At 41.6% G+C, this 25,383-nt stretch overlaps 1 protein-coding gene across 6 annotated transcripts in view; it reads left to right on the top strand.

The window, feature by feature from the left end:
* The window catches only part of rbms3 (RNA binding motif, single stranded interacting protein), a 1,402,627-nt gene that overhangs the window by 1,193,241 nt on the left and 184,003 nt on the right, over window positions 1–25,383 (top strand). For 5 of the 6 annotated variants that reach the window (XM_072575203.1, XM_072575199.1, XM_072575201.1 and 2 more), the window contains one exon: window positions 9,984–10,141. In XM_072575203.1, coding sequence (XP_072431304.1) covers window positions 9,984–10,141 — 158 coding nt within the window. The remainder of the gene's footprint in view (window positions 1–9,983; window positions 10,142–25,383) is intronic. The other variant, XM_072575202.1, reaches the window with a different exon arrangement.

Below are 25,383 nucleotides of genomic sequence, written 5' to 3'. Positions count from 1 at the left end.
TTTAAATATCTGAAAATCAAATGGAATAGAAATTTGTTGATCTCGTCTGAAAGAAACATTGTTGGCATAGTGCAAAACAAGACTTCAAAGCCATGTTTGACTGACAGCAGTTGAATTTTGTTTTGTTTCGCCGTTTTAACTTCTCATTTTTGCTGTACTGCAGAAGAATGCAGTTACCAAGGGATACCCAGACTCATAATCACTCCAAACGTATGAATGGCTAAGGCTCACAGATGAATTTGAAATAAATTGGGATTCTGCATTTTTTTATCAATATAAAGCACACAGGCATTTGGACCTGCTGTTTCATTTATTAAACCCAATATAACATGAGGGTGACCCAAGACTACTTTTATATTCTTCTCTGTGGGTGTTTATTGATGCCAACTGGTGGAAATTCTTCACATAGCTTTGTATCACTCATTCTCCAGTGGTGTGTATTTAACCCAAACACAATGTTGTTAGGTTTTCAATGACTGTAGTGGAATAGCAGGGAATCCAACTGTTTTTTTTGATAAAAATATCACTATTTTCTTCGAAGTGAAGCTTTTGTTCATAGTTTTACGCGGCCAAAGCTTGACTCAGAAATTGATGTAAAATGCTATAACCTGGACCGCAGTAATAGCCATTTCAGGAGCTGTCCCGAATTTGCTAAATAACAACACTTCCCGAACAATGTACACCACTATCTGTGAGCAATTACACCTTCAACTTGTTGTGAGGAAGAGCCACTATGTGGATTACAAATAGCCTGCATTAACAAAAATTTTATGGGTAAGCATGAATAAGTCTAAGTAACAGGGCACAGCAGGTCAGGCAGCATCCGAGGAGCAGAACAAGTTTCAGGCAAGAGCCCTTCATCACATTTGCCCGAAACGTTGATTCTTCTGCTCCTCGGATGCTGACTGACCTGCTGTGCTTTTCCAGCACCAAACTCTTGATTCTTATCTCCAGCATCTGCAGTTCTGACTAAGTAACAGGGCAGACCACTGTATCTGGACCATTTTGGACGTCTGATCAATCCTTAATGTCGGTATGTCATTTTGACGAACTTTAATCAGTTGTACGACTTGCTGTTTTTTTCTTAATTGAGGATGATCACATTCCTGACCCTGAAACATTGGACTTGATAGAGACGATAGCCTACTGGTATTATCGCTGGACTACTTATCCAGAGTGTGTACTGTGGATCCAGGTTCACATCCTGCCATGGTTGATTCATTAATTGAATAAAACTCTGGAGTCCAGAGTCAAACCATAAAACCATTAGGAATGGGTGTAAAAACCCCTCTGCTTTACTAATGCTCTTTACATGTGAATCCCCAGACCCACAGCTATTGAGTTGATGCCTCGCTGCCCTCTGGGCAGTTTGGGATGGACATTAAATGCTGGCCTGGCCAGTGATGCCCTCATCCTGTTAATGAATTAAAAAAAAACCTCCCAGTGTCAAAGTGTCCATCTCTTTTGGCAATGGATCCCCCCATCCCCCTACCCTGCTGCCCCTACAAATCACTCACTGACTCTCTCTCTCATATACACACACATATACACACACACACACACGCACACACTATCTCACACACACACACTATCTCACGCACACGCACACACACACTATCTCACACACACTATTACACACACACTATCTCACACACACTATTACACACACACAATCACACCTGACTGAGCAGGCCTCTGACTTGTATTTGCAGCTCCCCAATTGAAGTTTTGTGATTCACCTAACTGCTGGTGTTGACCCAACAAAACTTAGCATTGCCCACTTCCCGGACTGTACTCTGATAGCTACCAAGCAGAGAGTTGTGTTGACTGTGCCCATGATTGATGGTTCCGGGACCCCTGAGCAATTGCGGCCACCACTTGGCTACTCTGAGAGACCAGCCCCCACCAATTTCCAACCTGCCCATTTGGTTGAAACAATAGGCAACGTATTTGCCATGTACAAAGCCGCCATGCCCTGTAGGTGCCAGATTGATGTCTCAGACTGCCTACAGAAAGATGCCTCCCAGACAGATCTCTGCTGACCAGCAGCCTGGTTCTCTGTGCTAAAGAGCACTTCAGTACAGTAGTACAGATACCCTGGTTGAAATGCCAATGTGATAACTGCTATGGCAAGCCAAGGCAGGGATGCCGTGAACATGCAGGTAGGTGCTCAGTGAGCCACAACCTGCTCCAATCCTTAAGGTCCAGCTTTCAACCCTAGTTGCTGGTGGGCCATGCAAAGTGAGTCTGTACTTCATAGGCAGATTGCAAGAGGATCCGAGAGGTGCCATGATGTTTCTGAGGCATCAGCAAATGCCATATGCCAGTGTCTGTGGGTGAGGGTTCCAGTGGATGAAGCCGGTGGGTCGCACCCTGAGCCGCAGTTTGGGCGCATGCAGCATGGAGGTCGCTCAGAACAGGTGGTGCACTGAATTTGCCAGGCACCTGCTCTGGCTTTCCTGGTGAGGTCTCTCCATGTCTGGCTTGTTTGCTGAGTTTGGTAAGAAAGGAAGCTGAATCTTAATGACGCAAGTTGGTTGTTAACAAGGTGTTTAACAAATAATAATCCCGCTTAGTTAATGACTTATCTCTGCCCAAAGAGAAACTCACTCTGCTGCTCGTGAGAAACATAAGTGATGGAGTGAGATGATCCGGATGTCAAGATGGGCCTTTCCAGACTTCTCACCCAATTCTGTCTCAAATCTCACTATAGCCCACGTTGATCAGACCCTCAAGTTTCTGTCCTTCATTTGACAATTCTGTCACCGTTTGGACTTTTGCCTTGATTTACTGAAAGGCCGTTAGCAATTTTGGGTGGAGAGAGAAAAAAAAACAAAATTCCTGCTCATGCAAGACATCCCCACTTTGGAAAGATTCTGTCACCAGTCACTGGCCAGAAGATGTTTGCCAGGAATGTACTTTCCCAGCAAGCAACAAGAGAATATGCAGGAGCAAAGCAAAGGTCAAATTCAACATAAATCACCAGATTTTTGGCAAATGCACATCTTATAAGCCATATCTTCGATGGTCAATTTGAGTCACTGCCCTTCTTGGCAGAAAATTGCCAACTCCAGAGAGCCAATTCAACATTTTGTTGTGTTCGGCCAAAGGTGGATTTGAATCCCAAACCACTGCTACAATCTGCACGCTTTACTGACTTTTTCAAATATGCCAGCAAATTATACTGAGATCACAAGCAGATAAATTAGGGGGGATTTCACTGTAAATTAATGTTTGGCAAAGATCTTCAACAGCAACTGACGACAAAAATGGGTGCAGGATCTCAACGTCGGATTACTGTGCATCATCCTTTATTTCCCAAATGAGGTGCAAACTTCAGGCCACTTGCTATTTTGAATGAAGACAGCACCAAGAGTGCTGCTGAGTGGCTGCATGACCCTGAGAGGTGAGCACCAATTGAAACTAGCCTGCATCACTTTAAGATGTTCTGTTTCTGTAGTGCTGTGGTTGTTATACATATAAGAGGCCCTCAGTATGAAACTAACCAGAATCATTTGTCACAAACCATCAATGGCACCATGAAGAAAAATTGCTTCACTTAAAACCAGTCTGCACCTCTTAAAATGTGAGGGGGTTTTGTAAGTAGGGCAAATGCTGCATCCAGTTCTGAAAGTTAATTTGAAAGGGGAAGCACTCCACATTTTCAGCAGGAAGCTGGATCCAAGGTTGAGTAAACCTGCACAGGAAGACTTGATGCAGGAATTGGAGAGAGAGGGAGAGATGTTATCTGTATGTGTTTCCCTCTCTAATACTTTATGAAGATATTGGTTGCAGGCGGCTGCAGAGGTCAGTCAAGCCACCTGGAACTGGATGTAATCCTGCACGAAGTTCAGTCAGCTCACAATAAGCTCAGTCAGTATATCTTCAAAAGCTGAATCCTGTCAAGTGTATCATAGCCTCTCTTGCTGCTGAATGTACCACATCCCTCTCACTCGCCTATCAATCACAACTGATACTGAATATTTATCACTCCAGCTTCCTCTCACTCTTAGCACCTCTGTGAGTCTTGCACCCGCACTTTCAGCTTGCAGACACTGTCAGCTGGTCAAGCTGTTTCCACCAAACAGATCACATGATGCTCAGTGATGCAGCTTCCTGCCTGCTACAGGAGAAGATGGTGCAAAACTGGAGGTAGTTGGCCCTCACTGACAGGGGCTATATGTCCTGAACCCTGTGGAGGTGATGTTCCATGGAGCATTCATTGCTGAAGTTGTGACTGGCAGAGAATCTGAAACTATAAAAGGTGATGGTACCCCTGTACCAAATGCTCTATCATGGTTCCTGCTTCCCTTTTATCCCTCAGTCTCTCCCAATTTACAGGTTGCGGAAGATGCACACCTCTTGCTCTCCCCTCACAACGTTACCTTGTACCTTTCTCCTTCACGTACTAGAGTTGAAACATGGCCAGACAGAGATGGAAGAACAAAAGAACAGTAATGAAGAAGGAAGACTGCCACTTGATTTCACATCTGCAGCTGCCTGTTCAGATACTGATCCTGCTTCATACTTCAGAGAGTGACATAAAGGTGTAGTTTTCATGCGGTGAGGCACCAGGCACGAGTGGCCTGCACGCAGGGCATGGGGCAAGGGTAACTTGCAGGAGTGTCGCATGCATTCTGCTGCAGAGGACTCAGAGCATTGACATACTTGCCAGAAAGATTGCAAGGAGTATGAAGGAGGGAGGGAGCATCAACCTTGAACAGAGCTGTGCTCTGAATACATAGGCCACCTTTTCCAACATGGAGGTGGTGAACCAACCACGGTAAACCGTGTGCTGGCCAGCAACTCCATTTCCTGCTGGTATGATGCACTTTAAAGCCAAGCCTCCAGTTCCTGCTCCTCAAGGATATGTGCTGTATACTGCACTACAAGTCAACAGCTCTCTCCACCAACCAAACATCACAGTCAGCTCGGGAGACCAAACGCAGACTTGTGGACTGGTTCACGGAGCATCCATCAACTAACTCGGCCTTCCAGTGGCCATCCACTTTAATTCCCCCTCCCACTCCCCTGGCAACATCTCCATCCTTGGCCGCCTCCATTGTCAGAGTGAGGCCAAACAGAACCTGGAGGAACAACACCTGATATTCCGCCATGAAGCCTACAACCCAATGGCCTCAACGTTGACTTCACCAGCTTCAACGCCCCTCCTCCCACAGCCTTATCCCGTATCTAGCCCTCCCCTTCCTTCTGCTCCCTGACCTAACCTAACCCGTGCATCTTCCTACTCACCTATCTGATCCACCCTTCCACTGATAACCCCCTACCTGCATCCCATCTACCTTTGCCCCAGCCCCAGTCTGGTTCTCTCTATTTACTTCTGGGCACCCCTCCTCCTCTCCAGTCCTTACAAAGGCTTTTGGCCTGAAATGTTGACTTTCCTGCTCCTCGGACGCTGTCTGACCTGAAATTTTCCATCCTCATTAACTCTGGCTTCCAGCATCTGCAGCCCTTACTGTCTCACAGACTTGTCAGTCAATCAGTCATCAGCACAGCCTGCATTACCGTCTTCCCACCTCTTTCTGCCCCTTCTCAACTAGTTGTTGTCTGGCTGTTAGCAAGAGCAATGTCTTCATTACAGAGGGATGCAGCGAGGACAGTGAATCTTGAGATTTGCACTGCAGAGTACTGCAGGGTTTCTTCACAAGAGCCTGAGAGATACTGTAGAAGCAGGAGGATGCTCTAGGGGCCCATGACCATGCCTCACTATTCATAACAATCATGACTGACCTTGGACTTTAACTTCACTTTCTGAGCTGCTCCCCATTGTCCCTGAGAGAGCAAGAATCTCTCAATCCCAACCGTAAATTTATTCAGCAAGGGAGCATCTGGGACAAAGCATCCAATAATTCACAAACCTTTGAGTAAAGTCATTCCTCGTTTCATTCCTAAATAATCGTCCTGTTATCCTGAAACTGTGCCCCTGAGTTTTAGGTTCCACAACCACAATCTCTAAGTGTTTACTCTGTCAGGGCCCTGCAGGAGCTTACTTGTTTCAATGAGATCAATCGCTTCCCGTGTTCCTAACTCGAGAAATTATAGGTGCGATTTGTTCAGACTCTCACCATCGGAAATACCTCCTGTCCTAGGGGACCAAATCTTGTGAACCTATAGTGTATCAGAGTGCTTGTGGCAGTTCAAGTGTTCTTTTAACAGGCCCGTGGTCTGTTCTGTGCTAATTGTGTAGCAGCATGATGCCCATTACATACACACTGCCCACATGAACATGGATTTTGTACTGGAGTTATCAGCCCTTGTTATCCTTTTCATTTCATACAGGAATCCAGTCACACTGTAGGCTTCAGGGCACTATGGCTATCATCCGTGTTGTGGTTGTACAGGATGTTGGTGGGGCCTCTTCTGGAGAACTGTGTCCAGTTCTGGTCGCCCTGTTTTAAAACAGATGAGAGAGGGTTCAAAAATGATTTACAGGATGTTGCTGGGAATGGAGAGTTTGAGTTATAGGGGAAGGCTAGTTAGGCTGGGGCTGTTTTCATTGGAGCTTGAGGGGTGACCTTATAGAGGTGTATAAAATCATGATGGGTATGGAGAAGGTGAATGGCAGGTGTCTTTTGCTGAGGGTGGGGGATTTCAAGACTGGGGGATTTCAAGACTGGGAGCATACTTTTTAAGATGAGAGGAGGAAGATTTAGAAAAGACATGAGGGGCAACCTTTTTACACAGAGAGTTGGTCATGTGTGGAATGAATTTCCAGAGAAAGTAGTGTCTGTGTATACAGTTACAGCATTTAAAAGAGATTTGGATAAGTAGCATGAATAGGAAAGGTTTGGAGGAACGTGGACCATCAAGGACAGGTGGGACTAGTTTAATTTGGGATTATGATCTGCCTTGACTGGTTGGACCAAAGAATAGAGTGATGCTGGAAAAGCACAGCAGGTCAGGCAGCATCCGAGGATCAAGAAAATCGACGTTTCGGGCAGGAGCCCTTCATCAGGAAGGCCCTTCCAGATGAAAGACTCCTGCCCGAAACTTGGAGTTTCCTGCTTCTTGGATGCTGCCTGACCTGCTGTGCTTTTCCAGCATCACTCTAATCTTGACTCTAACCTCCAGCATCTGCAATGCTCACTTTCGCCTGGTTGGACCAAAGAGTTTGTTTCTGTGCTGTATGACTGTATAGTGGGGAAGGAATGTTGTGTAAAATCTCACAGCTGATGTTCGACACCTGAAAAGCAGTTTATATGCAGCCATTAAGGTATGGCTACAGCCTTGAGCAGTCTGCAAACCTTTCAAAGCTAAATGCTCAGTGCACCTGCTTCTCTCCAGAGGAGTGAATGAAATGTATTCCCTACTTATAGAATACGGTTTCTCAGGGTCCACCTTTATCAGGCGGTGGTTAGGAAACTGGGAAAGGTTCCAAGTATGTTCTGCTCCAGCCATGAAGGTCACAGTCACCATCTCAGCCAGTGACAGAGTTGTCTACTTTCTGCTCTGAGGCTACAGTTGCAGCTGCCGGAGGTGGTATATTCCAGTGAGCACGTCCTTACTGAAGTGAAGGTATCGTGTTCCAACCAGAGGTTGAGATCCAAGTATTGCTTCCTCAACACAGCTGCTGGTAATAGCCCCCTGTAAAGAGCCTTTCCTACCTTCCACCTCATCCCTCTTCAGGAAACTTTCCCTTTCCACTCCTGTCATGTCTGTTTATTGACAGAAATGTGTCATTTTCCCAGCCCTACAGTGTGTGCGACACTACAACCCAGGAACAGTGTGAGGTGGGGTGAGTGTTGGATGGAGATGGTGTGAGAAACCACAGAATGCCTGTAAAATTGCAGTAGTTATCAATCATTAGCCAACCTTCCATTAGTTGATGATCTTTTCAAATAGCATTTGCAAAATTTCTTGCTGCTCCTAAGCAGGTGTTAGCCAGCTGTGCAAGGTTAAGAGAAGATGCTAGCAGGAACCTTGAGCTCCAGAATGGCAGCACTGATCTGAATTTACATGATAACTGGTGTCATGATCTGCAAACTCCAGGGGATGGTCAGTGCTCACAACTGATGCACATACCAAAATGGTGTTTCCAACCCGGATCACACCAGTAATGGGTAGGTGCACTCTGGATGCCATTTTGAATCTCTAAGACCATGCTTTGAATCCTAATTTTGAGAGTTTTCTGTTTTACCATTGAAGTGTTTTACAATTTTGAGTGTCTTAGAGAATGTTAAAAGACTTTTAGAGCTTTCAAAAGCTGCTTAATGAGACTTTGCATTTTAATGCACAGCAACTGTTACCAATTACTGGGGTTTAATAAGTTTAGGAATGTGGTCTTTCCAAATGCTGTAATTTATTTTGCAATTTAAGTACTCTCTGAAAAGGCCCTCACAAAACACTTTTGCTGCCTTCCTATTTCAACTGTTCTATGGTAATTAAGGCAAAAATTGAAACCTGAAACATTTTACAAACACATAATTGTCTCTTCTTGATATTGTGATGGTTATAATGTGTAGAATTTACAAGGCAACTTCTTCGCTATTTTGAACTGTTGTTCTGTTGTGTAATGATGCAGTCCTGTTGATTGCTTTGCTGTTGCCAATAAAGCAAGAAATTCTGAGAAGTTTTCTGGATAATTCGAATCCAAGAAATGTTATTGTTTTCTTACCTTATTCAGAAATCCAGGGCTGGGGCCATAGTTTAAAAATTAGAGCCAACCTTTCCTGTTTATTTCAGGGAGCTGTAGCTGTAAAGGTGATTGGAATTCCCTTCCACAAATGATAGTTGATGCTGGACAAATTGTTCATTTCAAAGCTGAAATTGATGGGTTTTTGTAAATCAATAGGTCACAGTCACAGATCCACTGCAATCTCATTGAATTGCAGGAAAAGTTCCAGGGGCATAATGGCTTACTCCACTTCCCACATTCGAACAAGTGATTTGTATTTTTGTGTGTACATATGTGTGTATGTTTATATCTTTGTGTGTATGCCCGTGTCTGTGTATGTGTAAGTATGTGTGTGTATGTGTGTACGTGTGTGTGTCTATGTATAGGTGTGTGTCTGTGTATACGCATGTCTGTGTTTCTATGACAACAACAAAGTTTGCATTCAAGAATGAAATGATATCACCAACTATATATTAGAGTGTATATATTTCATGATCAGAAACAAGTCATCTAGGTTCTATGAGTAACAAATAAAGAACTAACTCATTGCAAAAAAGAACTTAATCAAACAAATATTAACAAATGGTTTAAAATGTCCAATAATGTTTAATTACCCTTCTTAAAAATAACTCACTACTCATTCACCACCAATCTGGCTTAGGGTTAAATATAAAACTCTGCAAAGTCTCATTTGAAAAGTACTTTCGGTTGAGTAACAGTTAATTAAAAAAAAAACTTTTTTCCCAGGTTGGTTAAAATACTGGTATGCAGCTGAAGTCACATTGGTATGAGGTTTCTTCCCGGATCAGATATAGCTGGTTGAATTCTCTTTCTGGAGAGGATGGTGACAGTTCAGCTGACTTCTCTACTTGTAGTGATGAGAACTTCCAGAGGTTTTAAACTCACACTTTGATGAGAGAAGTTTCACTGAAAGAGAGAGAGAATACAGGCACAATCTCTCTCTGTGTTCAAAATCAAAATGATTTTTTTGGAAAGTGTTCTTTTAATATAAAATCAAACCAATGATATTGCAAATTAATATTTCAGATAACAAATCTTCATAACACTATTAATCTATGTATGCATACATTTTAGTTCAAAACAAGCACTGCTAACATGCTTTGAGCCAAGTTTTAAAGATGATAATGAAATGTGGGTAGTGTGTACCATTGTATTTTATTGAGATTGCAAATTTACTCATGATTGTTTTTGATTAGTTTGAAATCACATTTTCATTTTAATATCTGGCTTTGGTTTCTGGTGGTCTTATTTCTGTCTATCTGGAAATCGTAGATAGTCTGCATTGAACTGAAAATATTCATGTCATACTTTTCTTCTTTCTGTGCAGCAGCAAGAACAGGACCCAACCAACCTGTACATCTCAAATCTGCCGATATCCATGGATGAGCAGGAACTAGAGAATATGCTGAAACCTTTCGGCCATGTCATCTCCACAAGGATATTAAGAGATGCAAATGGAGTAAGCCGAGGGGTGGGATTTGCCAGGTGAGAGACCGGGTCCAATCCTCCAATAAAGCCATAAAAAGACAAATGCGGTATAATTTCACCTAAAGCGCCTGGTGTAAATAAAATCTGGATGGCTGACCTGTTTGTGTCAGTTTGTCATTGGGCATGTCATATGTTCCTCTTTCTCTGCAGCAGCGGGAAGAGGATCTTACCAACATGTATATTTTGAAACTGGCCACATCCATGGATGAACAGAGACCCCCAATTACCCCAAAATATTAGCAAAGCAATAAAATCAGATTGACAATGATGGACGTGTTCCATACAAAACACAGCAGGAATAAATTTCTCTGACAATTCAACAGTCATCTCAGTAGAACCACTACTATTGCATTGTGTGATACTAAAACACACGCACACACAGAGTAGGTTGTGTATAAGGGTATATTTTGTGTATGCACAATGTTAAATGAAAATTCTTTCACTTCTACTATCTGTGTTACTTAACTCTGTGATCTGCCTGTATTGCTCACACAACAAAGCTTTTCACTGTGCCTCGGTACATGTGACAATAAATTCAATTCAATTCAATTCAATAAACTGCCGTTGACTTTTAAAGTTACGTAGTGAACTATCAGTAAAGCCAAATTCTGTCTGTGCATCTGTTTCATTTCTAAAAAAATTGTGCCTCAACCAAATGGACATATAGTTGTATGATTCTTGTTGATTCAGCTTAAGGCAGGTCAGCCACAGATCAATGGGTGGCATGGTGGCACAGTGGTTAGCACTGCTGCCTCACAGCGCCAGAAACCCAGGTTCAATTCCCACCTCAGGCGACTCTCTGCGTGGAGTTTGCACATTGTCCCCGTGTCTGCGTCGGTTTTCTCCGGGTGCTCCGGTTTCCTCCCACAATCCAAAAATGTTCATGTTGGGTGAGTTGGCCATGCTAAATTGCCCGTAGTGTTAGGTGAAGGGGTGAATGTAGGGGAATGGGCCTGGGTGGGTTACGCTTCGGCGGGTCGGTGTGGACTTGTTGGGTCGAAGGGCCCGTTTCCACACTGTAAGTAATCTAATCTAAAAAAACTTCATTGGCGCAGAAATACAGTCTACAAATTAAGACTGTTGCACTTGAGTGCATGTCTATCAGACAAGAACAAGACCATGAAAATAACCACATCAAAATCACCATACTAACATCACAGAATTGACAATTCAGTGCACAAGATGATTATGGAAAAGAAGGCCATTTGTATCAAGGTGTCATTAATTCAGACAGAACCTAATATCATCTGTTATACTGTTTTGGTGTTTGTTAAATTATTTCAGGGATCTTGCCTCACTAGCTTGTCTTGGACGTGTAATCCAATTATGATTACATCTATGTGAAGTTTTTGAAAAGATTGTTTTATTATGTAAGGCAGTTGCACCTGGAGTATTAGATTCAGTACTGAATACCAGGTCTGAGCAAATATAAATTGGCCTTGGATTGGGTGCAATGCAAATTCACTAAAACAATGTTATCAGGACAGGTTGAATATTTCTATTGTATTGGTCAACAGAACTAGATGCAGAATTGAAGATATGATATGACTGGGTGACTGTAGTGTTTGATCACTTCTTGCTCTGGTGTAGAGTCATAGTCACACAGCATGGAAGCAGACTCTTTGGTCCAACTCATCTATCCTCAACTGAACTAGTCTCATTTGCCTGCATTTGGCCTATGTCACTCTAAACCTTTCCTATTCATTTACCTGTCCAAATGTCTTATAAATGTTGGAATTGTACCTGCTTCCACCAGTTTCTCTGGCAGCTCATTCCATGTATGTACTACCTTCTATGTGATAAAATTGCCCCTCAGGTCCCTTTTAAATCTTTCCTCTCTCACCTTAAACCTAAGCCCTCCAGTTTTGGACTTCCTGGGAAAAGATCCTGGCTATTCAACTTATCTATGCCCCTCAGGATTTTATAAACCTATATAAGGGTAGCTCTCAGCCTCCAACACTCTAGGGAAAAAAGTCTCAGCCTATCCAGCCTCACCTTGTAATTCAAACCCTCCATTCCCAAAAACATCCTTGTAATTTCTTTTCTGTACCCTACCTAGATTAACAACATCCTTCCTGTAGCCTTACTATATATGAATTATGTGGTTTGGCCAGCTAGTTAAACATGCTTTGCTGATTACTGCTCTGCATGGATTAGAAATGGTTAACAATGTGTCTAAAAATAGCCTCTGTCTTTTGTGGATTCAATTTTGGTTTTCTGGCATTGTTTATATAATCTATGTTATCTCTGTTTCTTTTATGTGTACAGCACTTTCTAATTGTCAATATCATTGTTCATCTTCCATTTTACTATTTAATGATTTTTCATGCCCAGCTCATTCTATAGTTTCTAAATGGCTTTAGAGAATTCCATTCTGCTTTCTAGATTGACATTGTCTACAAATTTGAACACTTTTCTTTCAGTTTCTGAATATGGATCCATTATGTAAATGTAGAAACAGTTCCAGTTGTGGCACTGATTTCTGGGACAACACACTTAGCACTGCCACAACACTCAGCCACTACCACCATGACAAAAAAAGTATTCATTGTTTCCTTTGCTTCAGACAGTTGTTAATTCATTCCCAGACACTATCCTGAATCCCCACAGCTTTAATTAACTGGCTTACCTTTGCCCTTTGTTGCATCAAACCATGAAGCATCACACAGATCTCACTCTATTTTCCTCCTCTTACCTCCATCCCACAAAGTAGAGCTAAATAATTTAGATCTTTAGAACTATGACATTGGAACACGTTTAGGTTGGCATCAGAGATGAATAGATACACAGTCAGAACATTGTTGCTTGAAATTATCACTGTGCTGTGCTTGTAAAAGGCTAAGTGCTGCCAAACCCAAACTGATCTATACTCAGCCAAATTTGTGTCCTTCTGATGAGATCTAAATGTTTGTATTCTGACCACATGAGCAGTGTAAATGTGATTAACCTCTTACTCATGGCATTTATTGTTTTTAACCAGCAATTAAATACATAATTGAACAGCATTACTTGTTCCCCAAGTTTTAGTATTTTTATGCTTTTTCTCTGTGTTGTTGTTCGTCTTTTTTTCCATTAAAATGTGAGGCGAGGCAGAATCTGTGTCATACAACCTAAAACAGGCCCATGGCCAGTTCTCCCAGAATAATGATCCAAATCAGAAACTATGTCTCTCCTCAGCTTTAAGAGTGATCGGCCCCCTCTGCAGGAAAGGAGAGATATTTACCTGGTAGAGGATGCAAGGAGTTTGCTGTTATTATGTAAAAGCAAGAAAAGAATTGTTTGTTGTAAGAATTTTATTTTCTGAAGAAACAACACCTGCTTCACAGGTCTATTTGATGTAGCACTAGCATTATTGCACTACAGGTACTATTAAGGTGACAAAATTGCCTTTATACACATCTCTTTAAGATCTTTTCATCACTTATATAAATGATTTGGATGCGAGCATAAGAGGTATAGTTAGTAAGTTTGCAGATGACACCAAACTTGGAGGTGCAGTGGACAGCAAGGAAGGTTACCTCACATTACAATGGGATCTTGATCAGATGGGCCAGTGGGCTGAGAAGTGGCAGATGGAGTTTAATTTAGATAAATGCGAGGTGCTGTGTTTTGGAAAAACAAATCTTAGCAGGACTTATACACTTAATGGAAAGGTCCTAGGGAGTGTTGCTGAACAAAGAGACCTTGGAGTGCAGGTTCATAGCTCCTTAAAAGTGGAGTCACATAGGATAGTGAAGAAGGCATTTGGTATGCTTTCCTTTATTGGTCAGAGTATTGAGTACTGAGTATTGAGTTGGGAGGTCAAGTTGCGGCTGTACAGGACATTAATTAGGCCACTGTTGGAATATTGTGTGCAATTCTGGTCTCCTTCCAATCAGAAGGATGTTGTGAAAGGGTTCAGAAAAGATTTACAAGGATGTTGCCATGGTTGGAGGATTTGAACTATGGGGAGAGGTTAAATATGCTGGGGCTGTTTTCCCTGGAGCATCGGAGGCTGAGGGGTGACCTTTATAGAGGTTTATAAAATCATGAGGAGCATGGATCGGATAAATAGACAAAGTCTCTTCCCTTTGTAGGCGAGTCCAGAACTAGAGGATGAGAGGGGAAAGATATAAAAGAGACCTAAAGGGAAACTTTTTCACACAGAGGGTGGTATGTGTGTGGAATGAGCTGCCAGAGGAAGTGGTGGAGGCTGGTATAATTGCAACATTTAAAAGGCATCTGGATCGGTATATGAATAGGAAGGGTTTGGGGGGATATGGGCCGGGTGCTGGCAGGTGGGAATAGATTGGGTTGGGATATCTGGTTGGCATGGACAAGTTGGACCAAAGGGTCTGTTTCCATGCTGTACATCTCTATGACTCTATCAAAATTTTGCAGACATATTCACACAATTTCAATGATGCATGCGTATCATCTTCTTCTATTGTAGGCACAAAACATTAATAGGAAAACATAGAACATAGAACATAGAACAATACAGCACAGAACAGGCCCTTCGGCCCAAGATGTTGTGCCGAACTTCTAACCTAGATTAAGCACCCATCCATGTACCTATCCAAATGCCGCTTAAAGGTCACCAATGATTCTGACTCTACCACTCCCACGGGCAGCGCATTCCATGCCCCCACCACTCTCTGGGTAAAGAACCCACCCCTGACATCTCCCCTGTACCTTCCACCCTTCACCTTAAATTTATGTCCCCTTGTAACACTGTGTTGTACCCGGGGAAAAAGTTTCTGACTGTCTACTCTATCTATTCCTCTGATCATCTTATAAACCTCTATCAAGTCACCCCTCATCCTTCGCCGTTCCAACGAGAAAAGGCCGAGAACTCTCAACCTATCCTCGTACGACCTACTCTCCATTCCAGGCAACATCCTGGTAAATCTTCTCTGCACCCTCTCCAAAGCTTCGACATCTTTCCTAAAGTGAGGCGACCAGAACTGCACACAGTACTCCAACTGTGGCCTAACCAAAGTCCTGTACAGCTGCAACATCACTTCACGACTCTTGAATTCAATCCCTCTGCTAATGAACGATAATACTCCATAGGCCTTCTTACAAACTCTATCCACCTGAGTGGCAACCTTCAAAGATCTATGTACATAGACCCCAAGATCCCTCTGTTCCTCCACCTGACTAAGAACCCTACCATTAACCCTGTCTTCTGCATTCTTATTTGTTCTTCCAAAATGGACAACCTCACACTTGGCAGGGTTGAACTCCATCTGCCACTCCTCAGCCCAGCTCTGCATCATATCTAAGTCCCTCTGCAGCCGACAACAGCCCTCCTCACTGTCCACAACTCCACCTATCTTCGTATCATCTGCAAATTTACTGACCCACCCTTCGACTCCCTCATAGAACATAGAACATAGAACATAGAACAATACAGCGCAGTACAGGCCCTTCGGCCCTCAATGTTGCGCCGATCAAAGCCCACCTAACCTACACTAACCCACTATCCTCCATATACCTATCCAATGCCCGCTTAAATACCCATAAAGAGGGAGAGTCCACTACTGCTACTGGCAGGGCATTCCATGATCTTACGACTCGCTGAGTGAAGAACCTACCCCTAACATCAGTCCTATATCTACCCCCCCCTTAATTTAAAGCTATGCCCCCTTGTAATAGCTGACTCCATACGTGGAAGTATGGAGTCATTAATAAAAATTACAAACAGCAGAGGACCCAGAACTGATCCCTGCGGAACTCCACTTGTAACTGGGCTCCAGGCTGAATATTTACCATCTACCACCACTCTCTGCCTTCGACCGGTTAGCCAGTTTTCTATCCAATTGGCCAAATTTCCCTCTATCCCATGCCTCCTGACTTTCCGCATAAGCCTACCATGGGGAACCTTATCAAATGCCTTACTAAAATCCATGTACACTACATCCACTGCTCTACCCTCATCCACATGCTTGGTCACCTCCTCGAAGAATTCAATAAGACTTGTAAGGCAAGACCTACCCTTCACAAATCCGTGCTGGCTGTCCCTAATCAAGCAGTGTCTTTCCAGATACTCGTAAATCCTATCCCTCAGTACCCTTTCCATTACTTTGCCTACCACAGAAGTAAGACTAACTGGCCTGTAATTCCCGGGGTTATCCCTATTCCCTTTTTTGAACAGGGGCACAACATTCGCTACTCTCCAGTCCCCTGGTACCACCCCCGTTGCCAGTGAAGACGAGAAGATCATTGCCAACGGTACTGCAATTTCCTCTCTTGCTTCCCACATAATCCTAGGATATATCCCGTCAGGCCCGGGGGACTTGTCTATCCTCAAGTTGTTCAAAATGTCCAACACATCTTCCTTCCTAACAGGTATCTCTTCTAGCTTAACAGTCCATTTCACACTCTCCTCTTCAACAATACGGTCCCTCTCGTTCGTAAATACTGAAGAGAAGTACTTGTTCAAGACCTCTCCTATCTCTTCCGACTCAATACACAGTCTCCCACTATTTATGCAAGAGCTGTGCACACCTTGAGACATGAGATAAATATCTGACTCTTTCATGACCAAAACAGAATGTTTCACGGTTTGAAGGGAAAACCACTGTCATTTTGCAGGCAGTCTTTGTTCAGATACGCATGTGTCCACTAACTTGAGTCTACTACCTATTGTATTGATTGTTATGCCAGATCTACACTGGGAGACTTGGTAAATTGAATGTTATGCAATTGAGCAACTAGAATGAGTCCCAATTTGATTCACACATTTGCTTTTTGAATTTCAAACATAATTAAGGGCAAAACTTTTAATTTGGGCAGATATGTAAAATGAGTGTGGCAGAAGAGATGCCCCCTGGAACCCCATGACAATTTTCCTCTATTGGAAGAAAGGTCTGACCAGTTTATGTAATGGGTGGCCAATGTGCTATGACCAGTCTTTTGCTCTCATTGAATCTGAGAGTACTGCTTTAAGTTTCTCAATGACTTTTATACCTATTGTATATTATTAATTGAATTTATTTTTTAAATTGGAAAAGTGTGCCATATATATTCCAATAGTGGAAAAGTCTTAAAGCAAAGTCTGATACTGATTAAAAGTTGCAAATTACCAAATTCAATTTCAGTTTTCCTGAGCCCACCACATATCGCATGCCCTTCTTCTACATCTACCGCCCCTCACCACCCTAATTCCATGCAACCCCCTATTCCCGTAAGACAGGCCTCACCTACTTGGTGCACATTACTATGGGTCACCAGTCTAGGTCTCCAGTTTGGCAAGACACTCGTGAGATCCAAACCTGAGAACGGTGCAAGCTTCCCAACCACCAGGCTGGGCTGGAGCATTGCTGGTATCATGGCCACTTGTGTCAAAACTTGAATTGTCCCCTTATGTTTCAAATAACAGTAGAAAGCATCCTATCTGGATGCATCGCAGAGTGGTATGGCAACAGCTCTTCCCAGGCAGTAAGAAACTACGAAGACTTATGAACACAGCCCAATGCGTCACGCAAACCAACCTCTCATCCATTGACGCCATCCATCCTTCTCGCTGCCTCGGGAAAGCAACCAACATAAACAAAGACCCTTCCATGCCAGTTATACTGTCTTCCACCCTATCCCATTGGGCAGAGATTAGAAAGCTTGTTTACATGTTTGAACAGATTCAAGAACAGCTTCTTCCCAGTAGTTATCAGACTTTTGAATAGATCTTTTTAATGTTAACATTGATTTCCCTTGGCACCTTCTCAGCATTGTGTCCTGTATTCTGTTACCCCGATGCACTTGTATAGCACGATCTGCCTGTTAGACAACACTTTTCACTACACCTTGGTATATGTGACAATAATAAATCAAATCAAATGAAATCAAATAACCAACTTTTACAATACAGAGGAACCTCAATTGTCCGGCATTCGATTATCCAAATTCCGGATTTTCTGGACAAGATTGCAAGGTCCTGATGCTTGGCTAGACTGCGTTATCCCGCATTCAATTGTCCAAACCTCCCCGCCAGTGTTGTTTGGATAATCAAGGTTGCTCTGTACACCAGTTTTTAATGTTTATTCCAGTTCACCTATTGGAGAGAATTTTATCCATTTATTTAGGGCAAATTGACAAGAGAGTCTTGAGGAGAAGAGAAAGCTATGTTCTTAGTCAAAGAATTTTGAAATTGCTTTTTGATTCAATACTGCAACTTCATTGACTTCAGACTGATTCTTGATTCTTCTGTGGAACTGAAGTGAAACCTGCTGATTTCTCTATGTTAATTGGTCAATGAGTCAGTCAACAATACTCAATCAACTGGCTCCAACGTCAGTGAAAATGCTGATAGATCAAGAATTTGCTGTGAAGAGTTTCTCCAGTGTTTTGAATGTTGCAAAATGAGCATTAAAGCTTTTTTCTTCCCGCCGCGTGTACAGCAGTTGAAAGGATGTCAGCATTCCTGTATTTATGGAATGGCAGAGTCCTATAAGGTTTCAGGTACCTCCCATGCACAAAGGGTTCGGTAGTTGCAACTGGGCACCACATCAAAGGAGAACTGTGAACAAGTATTCCTTTCTTTGTGCTGCTGTTCTTTATGAGGGCTGCTAAGTTTTCACTTGACTTAAAGCCAAGCGTGTGCCAGATTGCTGATAGCATCTGCTGGAATTTCAGATGAACTAATTGAGAAATTCTAGTAGAAAAGGACTGTATTCTTCATATAACTGCAATTGGCAGTGTATGGTTCAACTCTCCAGAGGTAGTTTGTTCAAGGAGTGTACATATAATAACCCTTTTTGAAAGTATGCCCAACATTGATTTCAATATACAACTCTTTCAACAATTTCTTGGTAATACAGACCACAAACATTCCCTTTTTTTTTAAATGGTTTGCCAGTTGTCATGTAGATGTTTGTGTATTTTTTTAACCTTTCCAATTTCCAGTTCCTTTTTTTATTACTTCTTTCTTGACAAAGATAACTTGTGCTATTGCCCATATGATTTCCAGGAATCAAAAGTGGCAAACAGAGATAACTGAACAAATACCCAAGTTAAATTGGAGAGTTCAGCAGAATACAGAAAATCCATCATGATGATTTGTTGAGGAATACTTCTTACAATCAACTGGATAAGAAGCTAAATATTCCTTGGGACTTGTTTTTTTTAACTTTTTACCTCCAAAACATCTGTGTCATTAGCTGACAAATATACATATTTGCATGATGGGCCAATTACTTTTAAGTTTTCATCTCCTGTAACTTTAACTCCCATTTCTCTCTGCTTTGCAATGTGGTATTTCAAATTCTGTTCAAGAAATTATTCAATTTACTTCAAAATATCAGTGGAGGCTAGAATTCAGCTACATACATAATAATACTAACCGTACCAGTCAATGGGAAGCAGCATTCACTCATTTAATACCCTACCTTTGAAATTAAGAACCATGGATTTCCTAAATTCTCCAAGTTTGCCACTTCTCAGTATTTTTTCATGGGAACTACATCCTGCATGAAGACAGTACTGGGGTTGCCCAATGCTATCCATGTTGAATAGCCTGCTGATCCATTTGTTCTTATCACTTGGGAAAAGAATTACTGCAAACTCGGGAAATAGGCTGCAGTACACACCAACATTTAAGAAACATTTGGAACGATTGATTTTTCCAAAGCAAAATTGGAAGAAGAGAAATTAATTCAAAACATTGCACTAGAGAGGTTTGAAAGAAAAAGTTTGATTCACTAAGGCAAAGCAATGTTTTTGAATAGACGCCAACAAGCCAATTTAAAATCATCAATCCTCAGACTCCATTTTGTTTGGATCATTGCTCTAACAAATAATTTTTAACAGTAATGATGTTGCTCCTATGTGGGTTGGCATTTAACTCAAAAGAAATCACTAAAACCGAAAAAAACCAAGTGAATATGTGCCCATGATTGGTGCAATTCAATAAAGAAAGTTGCCAAAGATCCCTATACAGCAGCTTCCAAACCCACAACTACTTCCATCTGGTAGGACAGTTGCAGCAATGCTAGTCAGCACTATCATTGCAAGTTGCCCTCCAACCCATTCACCTTCCTCACTTGGAAATATATCGCCATGTCTTCACTGTCGTTGGGTCAAAATTCAGGAATTCCCTCCCTAATAGTATTGTAGATCTACCTACAGCATATGGACTGCAGTGATTCAGAAAGACAGGTCACCACCACCTTCTCAAGGGCAGCTAGGGACAGCCAAAGATGCTGGCCAGCCAAAAAGATCCCATCTCACAAATGAATAAACAAAAGCATAATTGTGCTGGCGAGCCCAAGTGCCTGAACCTTTTAGTTACTCAGCTAGGAGTTCATGAATTTCAATTGTAGGTTGAGTGGAAGTAGAATAGTACTGACATTGACATCTTTTATCTGGACTACCATGTGAAATGATGTGCTGAAGGGGATGAGAGGAAAGCGGGGATAAACAGATGTCATCCAGCATATTGTACTCAACACTCCCTCCTGCCATTCTTTGGCAAAATGACAATGTTAAGCACATGAAATTTCAGTGCTTGTGCAGTGATGGAGCTGGTGAGGAGACAACATGTCTCTGCATGTGTACTGATACTGAATTTGTACTGACCACATTTGTCTGTAGGGTATCAGATCAACAAAAGATCAGATATGCCCTAATTTTCTGCTAGCTGCTGAGTATCACAGGATTCATGGTTACTGAATTGAAACCACAATATTTAAGATATTGCAACTGTAATATTCCTTTGTGAATTATTTTAATGATGTAGTAACACATTTTAAGTACATCCCTGAAACAGGGAACAGTGGAATTTCAAACAGATGTTTTGATGCATTTCCCTATGCATGGCCCACAGCTGATTACATTTCCGTTTTATTCAGGACTGAAATCTTAATTATCATTAGGTACCACAAAGCACTGATCCTTCCAGTGTAATGTTAAATCATTGGTGATTTAGCTGCACATTCAAAAGTTTATAAAATTAGAATTTTTTGCCTTGCAGTTATTAGAGAAGTTCCCTTTTACAAATGTTAGTAATTTCCAATTAACATATTTCTATTTCTATTACATGATCAGATAACATTTGAATTTTCATATAGATCCTCCTGATTTTCCATCAGAAGTTTGATAGAAGATGAAAAATAGCATGAAAAATATTTATATTCCTTTCCTGCAGTTACTTTTACACTTCTGCAGATGTTATTGGGATGATCATTCATTGCACCCTGCAGAGATTGACCCTGCGTTCTGTAACATTCGTTAACATGAGACTTTGTTATGATCTCCATAGAGTCTGATAAAGTTTAGAAAGAAATGTCAACTTCCAGTTACTCGCTGAAAGAATTTCATGGAACATAGAACAGAACACCACAGGAACAGGCCCTTCAGCCCACTATGCTTGTGCTGACCATGATGCTATCCCAAACTAATTCCTTCTGCCTGTACCTGTTCCAAGACACTCTCTTCTTTGCCTGTTAATGTGCCTGTCTTAGTATTTGACTCAGTATTTGACTTAGTATGTCCCTTAGTATTTGACATGTCCACCCTGGGAAAGAGACTCCAATTATACACCCTAACCATGTCTCTCATAATTTTAGGTACTTCTATCAGGTTTCCCTTTAGACTACCATGTTCTAGTCCAACCTCCTTTTAGTTAATGTACTCCAATCCAGGCAACACTCTGGTAACCTCTTCTGCACCCTCTCCAAACTCTCCTCATCCTTCCTATAGAATGGTGACCAGAGCTGCCTACAGTACTCCAAAGTCCAAAGTCTTGTACATTTGCAACACGACTTGCCTACTTTTATCCTCAAATACCTCAACTGATAAAACCAGGCATGCTTTAGGCCTTCTTTAACAACTTGCACTCCAAGGTCCCTCTATATATCAATGTTCCTAAGGGTTCTGCCAGTTACAGTATACTCTCCTTTTGCATTTGATCTCCCAAAATGCATCACCTCACATTTGACCAGATTAAACTCCATCTACCATTTCTCCACCCAACTTTCCAGCTGATCTTTATAGCTGATCTATATATAGCTGATATCCTTCCTTACTCACAACTGCACCAATTTTTGTGCCATCTGCAAATTTACCAACAGACCACTGATATTTTCACCCAAATCATTTATATATATTACAAACAACAGAGGTCCCAGCACTGTTCCTTGCAGAACACCACAGATCACAGACCTCCAGTCAAACATAAAAAATCCCTCCACAACTAACCTCTGTCTTCTATGGCCAAGCCAAGTTTGTATCCAACTTGTCACCTCACCATGGATTCCCCATGTGATTTGATCTTCGAGACTAGCTTAAAATAAAAGACCTTATCAAATGCTTTCATAAAGTGCATGTAGACAACATCCACTGACTTATCCTCATCAATCATCTCTGTCACTTAGTCATAGAGTCATAGAGATGTACAGCATGGAAACAGACCCTTCGGTCCAACCCGTCCATGCCGACCAGATATCCCAACCCAATCTAGTCCCACCTGCCAGCACCCGGACCATATCCCTCCAAACCCTTCCTGTTAATATACCCATCCAAATGCCTCTTAAATGTTGCAATTGTGCCAGCCTCCACCACTTCCTCTGGCAGCTCATTGCATACATATACCACCCTCTGTGTTGAAAAAGTAGCCTCTTAGGTCTCTTTTATATCTTTCCCCTTTCACCCTAAACCTATGCCTCTAGTTCTGGACTCCCCCACCCCGGGGAAATAACTTTGCATGTTTATCTTATCCATGCCCCTCATAATTTTGTAAACCTCTATAAAGGTCGCCCCTCAGCCTCTGACGCTCGAAGGAAATGAGACAAGACTGCCCCAGTAAGTTCATTCTTCTTCAAATGCAAATAAATCCTGTCACTCAAAATCTTCTCCAATAATTTACTTATGATTGATGTAAGGCTTATCAGCCTATACTTTCCTAGATTGTGCTTGTTGCTCTTCTTAGACAAAGGAACAACATTGGCTATTCTCCAGTCTTCTGGGGCCTTGCCTGTGGCTAAAGACGATACAAAGATCTCAATTAAAGGCCCAGCGATCTCCTCCCTTCGCTCCTTTGGTAGCTTGGAATAGATCCCATCAGGTCCTGGAAACCTATCTGCCTCAATGTATTTCACTACACCCAACAACACCTCCTAACTTGTTGCAGTTCTTTCGTCTACTGATGAAGTTTTAATTACAGCGTGATCCTGATGGACACAGAATACCATAATCACACTTGGCCTTCATGTTTAAATACATGTAAGTAATTAAAAGTACCTGTTGACTAAACACTATTTTCTTTTTCTAGCCAACCTCAGAGAGTAACATTCTCCTTGTAGATTTAGCATCAGTTGTATTCTCCATACAGCTGCAATTCCTTTAGCAAGTGGTCCACAGTGGTTCCAAGCTTCCAATGGCGTCCTCTAACCACATTTTACCATATGCTAACTCTTTCTTCAAGCATCTTATTCAGTTTTTGAAAACTTCTTAAATCTTCTACTGGCAGTAAAGCTTCCCCCAGCCATGCTGGAATATATCTTCTGGAATTCTTAGAAGATGCGGAATGCCTCTTCGATTCATGTTCACTTCCCTCCCACATCCAGCTGTGGGAATTCAATATCAGTAAGCTTTTCTCCCTGCTGTCTACACCGAGCTTCCACTGTCTGTCTGTGATATAAGGCTCCATTCCCAAAACATAATCTTTTAAACTTAGAAATGTAACAATTTACTGATCTTAAACTTAGAAGGCTGTCTTTTTAACTAATTTTAGTAATTTTCTTGTTCAGTGGCCACTTACAATGATTTTCGTGGGTTTTGGTTAATCTTCCCCTGATGTTATCCAATGACACAATCAAACCTTTGCATACACTCCAAGCCAAAAAAGTTGTTTTTCAATTCTGAAGGACAATTTGTAGATATTAATGATGATATGAAACCGTTTACATTGAACATATCAACATCAAAGATTTAAACAATACCAGCAACACTTCTTTCCTTTTTAATTTGGTGCAAAATAACACTAAGTAACTAATGTACAGAATGGAAGGATGTGCATAGGCAGTTAGGGCTATCAAGCCCCTTTCTCTCCATAGACTATATGTAATTTGCCATGATATCAAGCCAAACTGCTTAATCTTCAGAGAGAGGGAGTCAACTTCTAAAAATGCAAAAGGAGATGAAGCCCAGTAGAGTTTCTCAACAATTTCCAATGACAATCAAGTGAAGGTCCAGACTATTTATCTGCTTGACATCGAGCAGTTCACAATATTGCATTCCAAAATTGACTTATCTGTGATTTCAGCAGTTGTATTTTACAGAGTATTTGATCGTCTGTACTTATCATTCCATCCTGGTTTTGAGTGACGTTTATTCAGATTTGTTTTATCCAGATATTAATTTATTCTTTATTATACATGTTCAATACTATGGGGGGGTTAAAGAGTTGTGATTTTGTAAATGTAATCTAAACCAATCTTGTCAAGTTCTTCAGCTTAAACAGAACGTGTTCCTTTGCAACAAATACAGAAGGAAATAACAATTTTTTTCAGGTTTTAATTAGCGTGGTATTGCAAGGGTTTCTCATGTTGTGGTTGTTTTCTGAATTATTGCCCATTTTGCTAAATAGTAATAAAATCTTCTTCCATTTCACTGTCCTTTTTCGTTATCCATTCATGGGCCGAGCGTGTCACTGGCTAGATCAGCATTTATTGCCAATTCCTAATTTCCCAAAGAGTAGTTAAGAGTTAAGATGGAAGTTTCCTTTCCTAAAGGACATTGCTGGGCAGGGATTCAAACCTGAATCCCTAGAACATTACTTGAGTCTCTGAATTAACAGTGCTGCGATACTACCACGAAGCCATTGTCTCCCCTTAACAAACAACAGCTTGTGATATTGTAAATTTGATTTACATAAACTCGAGCTAATCTAAATCTCTACGACCCATATCCTAACTTGCACCAAATGCCAGTCACCCAGCATTCCTTTGCTCACCACAATGATTCCTTGGTTTTAAAAAAAAGCTTGATTTTAAATGTCCCATTCTTGTTTTCAAAATGCCTCCATGGCCAGTGTTCACTCATTCTGTAATCCTCTTCAGTCTTACAGCTTTCCCAAGTTCTCTGTGCTACTTCAACTCAGGCCTTTTGAACATCCCTGATTAACATAGCTGTACAATGGCAACTATGACTTCAGTCTCTACATCCTGGAATTCTGTTCCTGAACCTTGGTTTTTCTTTCCTCCTTTGAGACACTCTTTAAAACTCGAGTTTTGATGAGATTCTGATCAAATCTCCTAATA

This window comes from Chiloscyllium punctatum, chromosome 8, assembly GCF_047496795.1.
Source record: "Chiloscyllium punctatum isolate Juve2018m chromosome 8, sChiPun1.3, whole genome shotgun sequence".
NCBI lineage: Eukaryota > Metazoa > Chordata > Chondrichthyes > Orectolobiformes > Hemiscylliidae > Chiloscyllium > Chiloscyllium punctatum.
This window is presented reverse-complemented; position numbering and strand designations above follow the sequence as displayed.